Below are 11,526 nucleotides of genomic sequence, written 5' to 3' on the forward strand. Positions count from 1 at the left end.
TGTTACAATACACACAAAATATAACACACCTGCAATAGTTTCAATTAACACATAACACTCCTTCAGTAGTCAAAATAAACTCCTTCGTTAATCACAATTATCACATAATACACAGATAATGTAGCACTTCAGTAGTCCCGACAGACAGACATTAAAAGAACTCCTGCATGTCATAAAATATCTATAACCTGCAATAGTCATAAAACATGCAATAGTCACATTACACACACAATTAACACTCCTGCAATAGTCACAATAGGCACACAATATAGCACTCTTTCCGTAGTCATAAGTTTCATAATATAACACTCCTGCAATAGTCACATTCCACACACAATAAAACTTAGAGTAGTCACCATACACACATAATATAACACCTTATTAAACTGTTATCAAAAGGTTGGGGTGCTACATAAAATGGTAATAAAAACAGAATGCACTGATAATTTAAACCCTATATTCAATAGAAAATATTATAAAGACAACATAAAATGTTGAAACGTTATAGTTTCTTGAAAAATATATGCCCACTTTGAATTTAATGACAGCAACACGTTTCGTGATCTTCGGGCTCTCAGGCGGCTCTGCATTAAAAACTGACAGGATTCTGTAGTGGAAATCACTTCATCCACAAATGCAAGTTAAAACCAATTCAAAGGTTCATTTAAGATGGACTGAGGTGAAGTTTAAAACTGTCCTGTGGTCTGATGAATCAAACTGTGAAATTATTTTGGGAATCATGGACGCTGTGTCCCTCGGACTAAAGAGGAGAGGGACCATCCGGCTTGTTATCTGCACACAGTTCCAAACTCAGCATCCGTCATGGTATGGGGGTGCATTAGTGCACATGGCATGGGTGACTTGCACATCTGTGAACACACCAATAATTCTGAACAATATATTCTGGTTTTGGAGCAACATATGCTGCCATCCAGACAACGTCTTTTGGGAAGGCCTTGCTTATTTCAGCAAGACAGAGCCAAACCACATACTGCAGCTGCAATCCTGTATCAAGCAAGAATGGGAGAACATTTCATTTTCAAAACTACAGGAATTGGTCTCCTCAGTTCCCAAACGCTTACAGAGTACTGTTAAAAGAAGAGGTGATGCAACACAATGGTAAACATGCCCCTGTCCCAACCTTTTTGAAACGTGTTGCTGGCATCAAATTCAAAATGTATTTTTCCATAAACAATAATATTTCTTGGTATGTTTATATGTTGTCTTTTTACTATTTTCAATTCAAATAGGGATAAATGATTTGCACATCATTGCATTCTGTTTTTATTTGCATTTTATGCAACGTCCCAACTTTTTTGGAAATGCGGTTGTACAATACGACTAATACAACAGTCACATAATACTCAACCAGTGGTAACACAATGCTGTTACAATTTTAGTTTAATCTCTTCTCTCTTTTCCTCCCCTCCTCCTCCTGTCTTTCCAGGTCCAGATCGCGGTCCAGGTCATCCTATAGCAGCTCCTCCTACTCCAAATCCCGCTCTCGTTCCTACTCCCGCTCTTCCAGTCGCTCCCCCTCCCGTTCTAGATCTCGTCCCAGGTCTTACTCCCGCCGCTCCGGACGCCCTCGAAGCTACCGCTCCCGTTCCCGCGGCTACCGCCGGTCGCGCTCGCCTCCCCCCTACCGGGGCCGAGATGAACGGGGGAGAGGAGGGTACCGGTCCCGCTCTAGATCACCAGGCCCGGGGGGCTACAGGACACACACCCCTCCAGTACCCAGCTCAAAGAAACCAGCTCCTACCGGGCCGCCTCCAGAGGGAGAGAGAAAATACCCGGGTCGGGCGTGGGATTGGGAGAGTAAACCGGCTGCCTGTGGGCGGGACCCGGACAACAGTGACCCGTATGAGAGGGACCGGTACCTCGAGTGGGAGAGGGAATACAGGGAATGGTATGACAAATACTTTGGCAAAACCTACGGCTCCCATAACCCTCCTCCTGCTACCCCCCCTCCTTACCGGGGACAACCTGCCCCCCTTCCTGTTCCCCACTCAGCTGGACGAGACCACTACAGCCCCGCTCCCCCCTCAGACCGCTACCCCCGACACCACAGACACCGAAACTCCTCCCCCTACAGTCGAGGAGGGAGACGAGGGGAGGAATACCTCCCTTCCCCCGCACACCCCTCCCCCAGGGGCAGAAATCAGCCAATGACATACCAGGAGAAGTGTGCCGAGCAGTTTGGGCACCTACCGCCGGTTTGGCCAGCCAGTCAGGATCCTCAGACGTCACCAAAGATGGATAAAGGTGACCGGGATCCAGTGGTCACCGCTACCACGGCCAGTCTCACGGTAACCTCCGACCTAAAGGTGCAAAAGCATGGCAAGCAGAAGAAGAGGAGGAAGACTGAGAAGAGAGGAGGGAAGAATGAGGGGGGGGGGGGGGGAAGGAGAGTCATCATCTGTAAGTGCATCTGACTCTGCGGATGACGCCCGCAAGGAGAAGAGGACAAGGAGTGCTCCCGTTGGCTCGTCAAGCCACAACGACTCCACCCCAGTACGAGATGAGCCAATGGACAGTGACGCATTAGTTCCATCTTCACACAGATCTGACAAGGCTGATAGGTGGACCTCGGAAAGGAATGAGAACAGGGAAAGAGTGTCCAAACGCAGACCAAACTCCAGCACTGCCAAGATAGACCCATTGTCAAAGAGCTTTAAAGGTGCCAGAGAGAGAGACTCAGAAATTGACCGAGACAAGAGCACCCCAGCCAGAACTGACCGAGACAAGAGCACCCCAGCCAGAACTGACCGAGACAAGAGCACCCCAGCCAGAACTGACCGAGACAAGAGCACCCCAGCCAGAACTGACCGAGACAAGACCGCCCCAGCCAGAACTGACCGAGACAAGAGCACCCCAGCCAGAACTGACCGAGACAAGAGCACCCCAGCCAGAACGGACCGAGACAAGAGCACCCCAGCCAGAACGGACCGAGACAAGACCGCCCCAGCCAGAAGTGACCGAGACAAGACCGCCCCAGCCGGAAGTGACCGAGACAAGACATCCCCAGCCGGAACTGACCGAAACAAGACCACCCCAGCCGGAACTGACCGAGACAAGACCGCCCCAGCCAGAACGGACCGAGACAAGACCGCCCCAGCCAGAAGTGACCGAGACAAGACCGCCCCAGCCGGAACTGACCGAGACAAGACCACCCCAGCCGGAACTGACCGAAACAAGACCACCCCAGCCGGAACTGACCGAGACAAGACCGCCCCAGCCAGAACTGACCGAGACAAGATCTCTTTAAATGAGCCATTATTCAAACAGGCAAAAGATGAGTCAAACTCGTCCAGCCCCAGCTCACCTCAGAGACAGATGCAATCCCAGTCCCCGGCATCCCCATCTATAGATCCAAGACAAGCTTATTGTAAATCAGACCAGTTTAAACCAGTCAGAACTGACTCAGTCCAGTTTAAACCAGTAAGAACTGACCCAGACCAGTTTAAACGCGTCAGAACTGAGCCAGACGAGTTTAAACATGTCAAAACTGACCCAGACGAGTTTAAACGCGTCAGAACTGACCCAGACGAGTTTAAGCGCGTCAGAACTGACCCAGACGAGTTTAAGCGCGTCAGAACTGACCCAGACGAGTTTAAACGCGTCAGAACTGAGCCAGATGAGTTTAAACGCGTCAGAACTGAGCCAGACGAGTTTAAGCGTGCCAGAACTGAGCCAGACGAGTTTAAGCGCGCCAGAACTGAGCCAGACGAGTTAAAGGGCGTAAGACCTGACCCAGATGAGTTAAAGGGCGTAAGATCTGACCCAGACGAGTTAAAGGGCGTCAGACCTGACCCAGACGAGTTTAAGCGCATCAGACCTGACCCAGACGAGTTAAAGGGCGTAAGACCTGACCCAGACGAGTTAAAGGGCGTCAGACCTGACCCAGACGAGTTTAAGCGTGTCAGACCTGACCCAGACGAGTTTAAGCGTGTCAGACCTGACCCAGACGAGTTTAAACGTGTCAGACCTGACCCAGACGAGTTTAAGCGTGTCAGACCTGACGCATTCGAGTTTAAGCGTGTCAGAACCAACCCAGACGAGTTGAAACGGGTCAGAACTGACCCGGACGAGTTACAGCGCGTCAGAACTGACCCAGACGAGTTTAAGCGTGGCAGAACTGACCCAGACGAGTTTAAGCGTGGCAGAACTGACCCAGACGAGTTTAAGCTTGGCAGAACTGACCCAGACGAGTTTAAGCCAGACCACTTCAAACCAATCCGAACTGACCTTGACCAGTTTGAGCCGGTCCAAACGGACCCCGACTTGATTAAATCAGCCAAGGTTGACCAGGTAGGGAAGAGAGATGCAGGGGTTGGGCAAGACAGGGGCTCGGGAAGGGAGGACAAGCCCAGGAGAGATGAGGTGAAAGCTCTAGACACAAAGCATGAGAAGAGGAGGAGGAAGGAGAGAAAAGAGGAGAGGAGCCAGTCTGATAAGGAGATGGATACGTCTCAAAATAAATCTCCCAGAGTGGAGCTCCCTGACACCCCCAAACCCTGTGACCCCAAACCCTGTGACCCCGACACGGACACAGAGAAAGAGAAGCAGAGAGAGAAGGAGAGGGCTCCCACAAGGCCTCTGGTGGAGAGGGAGATGAAGGGAGAAGGAGGCAAGAGGGCTGGAGCATGCATGATTGTGGGTGTGGCCGGATCTAAGACAGCCAATCAGAGCAGTTCTTTGAAGGGAAGAGCAGAGAGGAGCAAAGCGAAGAGAAGCCGGAAGGTGTTAACAGCCGACATACCAAGAGTCACAGTGGACTACATGAGGTGAGTCATGTTCCCTGGTCCAATACCTTTTGGCCATGTCTTACAGTAACGCATGCTATCAAGTACCTGCCCAAATTAAGAAAATACAGACGTAGTGTGTAGGTGTTCTAGGGGCTCAGGACGTAGCTGAGGGTGATGGTGTCAGGGTGTAGAAGCTGAGGGTGATGGGGGTCAGGCCGTACAGGCTGAGGGTGTAGGGGTCAGGGTGTTGAGGGTGCAGGGGTCAGGGCGTTGAGGGTGATGGGGTCAGGGCGTTGAGGGTGATGGGGGTTAGGGCGTTGAGGGTGATGGGGTCAGGGCGTTGAGGGTGTAGGGGTCAGGGCGTTGAGGGTGATGGGGTCAGGGCGTTGAGGGTGATGGGGTCAGGGCGTTGAGGGTGCAGGGGTCAGGGCGTAGAGGCTGAGGGTGATGGGGTCAGGGCGTTGAGGGTGATGGGGTCAGGGCGTTGAGGGTGATGGGGTCAGGGCGTTGAGGGTGTAGGGGTCAGGGCGTTGAGGGTGTAGGGGTCAGGGCGTTGAGGGTGTAGGGGTCAGGGTGTACAGGCTGAGGGTGATGGGGTCAGGGCTTAGAGGCTGAGGGTGATGGGGTCAGGGCACAGAGGCCGAGGGTGTAGGGGTCAGGGCGTAGGGGTCAGGGCGTAGAGGCTGAGGGTGTAGGGGTCAGGGTGTAGAGGCTGAGGGTGATGGGGTCAGGGCGTACAGGCTGAGGGTGATGGGGTCAGGGCGTAGAGGCTGAGGGTGATGGGGTCAGGGCGTAGAGGCTGAGGGTGATGGGGTCAGGGTGTACAGGCTGAGGGTGATGGGGTCATTGCGTACAGGCTGAGGGTGTAGGGGTCAGGGCGTAGAGGCTGAGGGTGTAGGGGTCAGGGTGTACAGGCTGAGGGTGATGGGGTCATTGCGTAGAGGCTGAGGGTGATGGGGTCAGGGCGTACAGGCTGAGGGTGATGGGGTCAGGGCGTTGAGGGTGTAGGGGTCAGGGTGTACAGGCTGAGGGTGATGGGGTCAGGGCGTAGAGGCTGAGGGTGATGGGGTCAGGGCGTAGAGGCTGAGGGTGATGGGGTCAGGGCGTACAGGCTGAGGGTGATGGGGTCAGGGCGTACAGGCTGAGGGTGATGGGGTCAGGGCGTAGAGGCTGAGGGGGTCAGGGCGTACAGGCTGAGGGTGATGGGGTCAGGGCGTAGAGGCTGAGGGTGATGGGGTCAGGGCGTAGAGGCTGAGGGTGATGGGGTCAGGGCGTACAGGCTGAGGGTGATGGGGTCAGGGCGTTGAGGCTGAGGGTGATGGGGTCAGGGCGTACAGGCTGAGGGTGTAGGGGTCAGGGCGTACAGGCTGAGGGTGATGGGGGTCAGGGCGTTGAGGGTGAGGGTGATGGGGGTCAGGGCGTAGAGGCTGAGGGTGATGGGGGTCAGGGCGTAGAGGCTGAGGGTGATGGGGGTCAGGGCGTTGAGGGTGAGGGTGATGGGGGTCAGGGCGTAGAGGCTGAGGGTGTAGGGGTCAGGGCGTAGAGGCTGCGGGTGATGGGTTCAGGGCGTTGAGGGTGTAGGGGTCAGGGCGTAGAGGCTGAGGGTGATGGGTTCAGGGCGTTGAGGGTGTAGGGGTCAGGGCGTAGAGGCTGAGGGTGATGGGTTCAGGGCGTTGAGGGTGTAGGGGTCAGGGCGTAGAGGCTGAGGGTGATGGGGGTCAGGGCTTGTAAGGTGGAAGGAGATTTCAGATGGTTGATCCTGTAAACTGTAACTGGTGGTGGTGTTGTTGTTGTGTTGCAGCACCAGTTCCCCAGGAAGCAGTAGTCCTGCACGTGGGAGAACGGGAGTGGACAGAACCGAGAAGAAGACTGTGGTTAAAACCCTGGAGGAATACACCAACGACAGCTCTGCTCCCGCTGAAGACCAGATCGTTCTCATTCAGGTACACGCCCACAATATGCTTCAGACACCATTCTGACAAATAGAAAGATCAAGATCAACAGATCTATTCTCCTCCCCCAGGTCCCTCGCTCTAAGTGGGAGGACGAGGACTACCAATCGGAGGAAGAAGAGGGAGGGGTCAGGGTTCCACTCCGGCCCTTGCTCACACCCCCTCTCCCGTTCCCTCCGGCACCACAAATCACCGTGACGACTGAGAGCACAGTGGGAAGAGACCGGGTGAGAGCTAAAGAGAAGGACTCGCCCAAATCAGAGAGAACCCCTACACCTTCTAGTGGCACAGACCGAGAAGACTGCCACACACCTGAGAAAGACAAGGAGGTGGAAAGATTAAGGGAGAGAGAGAAGGAGAGAGAGAGGGAGCGTCTTAAGGAGAAGGAACGGGAAAGGGAGAGGTTTAAAGAACGGGACAGAGAGAAGTTCAGAGAAAGGGAGAGGGAACAGAGTCGTGACAAAGAGATGGACAGACTGAGAAAGCTTCCTCCCTCTTCCTCTCAGAGAAGAGAGAGGGAACGGGAGAGGGCTGGGGAGAGAGGGAGTGACCACAGCAGTGTGAAGAGCTCCTCTTCCTCCTCACACTCTTCCTCACGTGACCGAAAACCCTCCACCTTCTCCAGGGACCACAGTGCAACCTCTTCCTCTGACCGCAGACAGCCAGACCACACCGCCAGAGACCATCAAGATCACAAGCAGAGAGACCATAAAGACCACTTTCACCACAACCCCACCACAACGGACCGCAGACAGAGAGACCACCTCCTCCCTAAACACAAGGACTCCACTGACCGCAGACCACCTAATGACCGAGAGAACAACAGAGAACAGAAAGACTGTCCGGACACCAGGCAGAGAGACTACAAAGACCACCCTGACTACAAACGCAGAGACCATAAAGACCGCAACACCACTGATGCTCACAGCAGACCACTCGACAGCAGAGAGACCGGTAAAGACTCTCCACCCTCCAAGAGATACCCATCGGAACCATCTACCTCCAGCACCCGGAGAGCCCAGGGAAGGTCTGAGCCGGCAAGGCCCAGAGAGACCAGCCCTGGCTGGGACACCAGGCAGGACAGACATGCCACTCCTCCGGTACCCAGATCCATGGAGAGCCAACTTAGGGAGGGAGAAGTGGAGGAGCCCAGAGACCAAGAGGGCTCATCGGCAGGGAGAGAGAGCCACCAGACCAGCCTGGGAGCCAGAGAGCCAGACCAAAGTGGAAAGATTATCTTACAACCTGACTCAGACAACCAGACACTCCTACCTGCACAACCCCTACCTGCCCTGATTCTAACACAGACCCCACTTACCACACCACCACAAATTCTCCCACTGCCCCTTAAGACTGACAACAGAGCCGGGGTACCCCGAGCCGTCAGGGAGAGAGAAAGAAAGAAGGAGAGAGAGCGGGAGGTGGAGAAGGCGAGACAGAAGATGGAGTGGGCTGTGGAGGAGATTGGTGGGAGGACTGGTGGTGAGAGGGAGAACGAGAGGGAGGAGAGAGGGGGGAAGAAAAGAGAGAGGGAGGAGAGAGAGGTGAAGAAAGGAGAGAGGGAGGAGAGAGGGGTGAAGAAAGGAGAAAGGGAGGAGAGAGGAGAGAGGGAGGAGAGACAGGGGGAGGACATATGGGGGAAGAAAGGAGAGAGGGAGGAGAGACAGGGGGAGGACATATGGGGGAAGAAAGGAGAGAGGGAGGTGAGACAGGGGGAGGACAGATGGGGGAAGAAAGGAGAGAGGGAGGAGAGACAGGGGGAGGACAGATGGGGGAAGAAAGGTGAGAGGGAGGAGAGACAGGGGGAGGACAGATGGGGGAAGAAAGAGAGGGAGGAGAGAGGGGGGAATAAAGAAGGAGAGAGGGAGGGGAGAAGGGGGAAGAAAGGAGAGAGGGAGGAGAAAGGGGGGGGGGGGGGGAGAGAAGGAGGAGAAAGAAAGGAAGAAAGAGACAGAGAGGGAGCACCCTCCGGTCATACCCCCTCCATCCATCCCTTCTTCCAGACCTCCTGATCTGATCCCAGAGACTGATGAAGCAGCCTTTGAGCCAGACTACAGCGAGGGAGAGATCTCCGAAGGGGCGGAGGAGAGAGTAGGAGCAAGAGTAGAGGGAGAGCGAGTAGTGGAAGGGGGGAGCAGCAGGAGTCGCAGCAGTAGTGCCAGCTCCGCCGGCAGCCCAGGAACCAGGAAAGACAAGAAGAAGAAAGACAAAAAGGAGAGGAAAAAACACAAGAAGCACAAGAAACACAAAAAGCAGAAGAAACAGGTGAACCTGGAGTCAGATGAGGGAGAGATCCAAGCACTGAAACACAAACACAAGAAGAAGAAAGGCAAGAAAAACAAGGAGAAAGACTGGGAGACAGGGAAAGAGGAGAACAATGGAGAGAAAGATGAGTCCCATGAGGAGGAGCAGAGAGAAGACCAAATGGCTAGCCTGGCCTTGTAAGACGTCAATATGAAGTCTGTCTCAGACAACCTGTTCCCGGTCTAGTGTCAGGACCCTGCAGGACACCAGATGAGGAGTAGGGGTCAATTTGGGAGGTTCCCGACCTCTGTCAGTAAACTAGTCTCAGAGGGTCGGCCCGTCTGCGGTCCAAATGGCACAGTGTTCCCTTTGAAGTGCACCCCAAGCCAATGACTCCTGTTCCACAGTGGGGACCTTTCTAGGGAACTGGGGTGCTGTTTGCAGACCAGCGATAGTGGAAGACTCACTCAGCTCAGCGAGTTGTTCACTTCAGATATAGAGATTTAGGTTTGCTGAGGATTTGAATTAATTTAAAGTAATTTAGTGCTGATGTACAAAATGTTATTTTTGACTGCTGACTAAGGACGCTGCTTGGGGCAACTGGGTTTACTTGAATGATGGTTGGAACTTTTTTGTGTTTAAAAATAAATATCTAATTGATCTGTTTTTTTCCACCACAAAGTCCTGAGGTGTGTGTCCCAAATGCTCCCGTGTTCCCGATTTGTTCACCAAGGCTGAAACAGGGCCGATTTGGGACACTGATAAAAGACCTTTGTACCAAATACCAAATCATAATATGCATTCTTTAGTGAAAACCTGTAAGGAAGAAGTAGAGCACTTTACAGAGATATGCAAATGAATGTCACCCTGCTGTGATCAGACCAAGGTACTGAAGGCCCTAGTGTGGGCAGGAGGATTGCAAAATCATTGTACCTTTACCAAAATACAGACTTCCCAGAAATCCCAGTCGGTAGTTTCCAGATTTCCATTTTTTTCCTTACTGAATCTTCCTAACAGGATTTCTGTAAAACCTTGGAATTTTGAGAAATTGTTTTGCAGCCCTAGTTGTAATTTGTGTCCCATATCTTACAGCACCTGAATTAATTTTATTTATACAATTATGACAATATGTGAATATTGTTGCTATTAGAGCTGGACTTGGTAGAGACGCACTGGAGAGTGTAGGGTCTGTTGGTCTGAATGGTACATGCTTATGCACTGTGAAAGTCCATCTATCTATACCATTTTCTGTTTTTGTTTTGCATATACCGCTGTTTAATTTAGATACCAGCTGAATAAATACCAGAGGGGAACTGTTTCTCTTGTTTTGAAAATAATAAAAAATAAAAACATTTCAGCAAAATGTGGAGCTGTCTCTCCCTTTTATATAAATCAAATGCTTTTTAGGAAGCCCTTTTTAAATCACTAAGAGCTTGTACACACATCCTGCCTAGAATCCGCTAAGAGCGAGCAACGGCATGAATTTGGTGAACTGTGGTTATGAGAAACACCCCAGTTGGGGAGAAACCTGGTGGAGCCAGACAAAGGGTTGGCCAGTCCCCCCTCTGGCTGTGCCAAGTAAAGATTAAGAGGTTGTTTGACCCCCATATAAAATAATTTGCATGTTCAATTGTCCAGCAGGTCAATACATACAGAGTCTATCTATGGAGTCTTCAGGTGGAAACCACATCAGCTGTTCAGCCAGACAAGGAAAGGGATGATCAGGTGGACTTTGGACAGGCCAGCCTGTTAGTCATAGTGTGTGGTCCAAGAAATTAGGTCCTCAAATTCAACAGGACACCCGAGAAATTAGAGGGAGCAGTCCTTGGATTCAAAATAATACTTCAACATAGAATCCTGACTGACCCTAGTCCCCCGCCACATGACCTGTTGCTGGAGGGTGGTGTAGAAGCTGGGAGGTGTTTGGGTTGCAGGGCAGTCCTCCCAGTGAAACGCATGAACCCTAGACCACACCCTCCATACATAAAAACTGATAGATTTCTGATTGATAGGATCTGAAACAGGCAGTAACTTCCAGTGACCAGTATGAGGGAGTGTGAGAGCGATGACACCAAATTAAACACACCTGCTCCCCATTCACACCTGAGACCTGGTAACACTAAAGAGTCACATGACACAGAGGAGGGAAAATGTCTAATTGGGCCCACTTTTGTTGCCAGCAGTTTAGACATTCATGGCTGTGTGTTGTGTTATTTTGAGGGGACAGCAAATGTACACTGTTATACAAGCTGTACACTCACTACTTTACATTGCAGCAAAGTGTCATTTCTTCAGTGTTGTCACATGAAAAGATATACTCAAATTTTTACAAAAATGTGAGGGGTGTACTCACTTTTGTGAGATACTGTATGTGTATCAGAATTAGACTTTCAGTATAAACGAAGCCTAAATAATCTTAGCTTTGTTTTTGACATTTGATATTTTCCTACTTTGTTTATAACTGGCTCTCTCCTTCCCTCCATTCCCTATAGGTGTTAATAGTATATTGATTTCAGCAGGTTTGACGGTTGAGAGACATCATGCATTGTTGTGACAGGGGTTCCCTCGTCCTCCTCACCCAC

At 51.7% G+C, this 11,526-nt stretch overlaps 1 protein-coding gene across 1 annotated transcript in view; it reads left to right on the top strand.

The window, feature by feature from the left end:
- LOC105030724 (E3 ubiquitin-protein ligase RBBP6) overlaps positions 1-10,308 on the top strand; it is a 31,675-nt gene extending 21,367 nt beyond the window's left edge. The window contains 5 exon segments of the mRNA XM_034295160.1: positions 1,448-2,411; positions 2,413-4,787; positions 6,550-6,691; positions 6,772-8,259; positions 8,624-10,308. Of these exon segments, the coding sequence (XP_034151051.1) occupies positions 1,448-2,411; positions 2,413-4,787; positions 6,550-6,691; positions 6,772-8,259; positions 8,624-9,145 (5,491 nt within the window). The 3' untranslated portion in view covers positions 9,146-10,308.
- Positions 10,309-11,526: the final 1,218 nt, after the last annotated feature.

The sequence above is a fragment of the Esox lucius genome, chromosome 11, assembly GCF_011004845.1.
Source record: "Esox lucius isolate fEsoLuc1 chromosome 11, fEsoLuc1.pri, whole genome shotgun sequence".
Classification (NCBI taxonomy): Eukaryota; Metazoa; Chordata; class Actinopteri; order Esociformes; family Esocidae; genus Esox; species Esox lucius.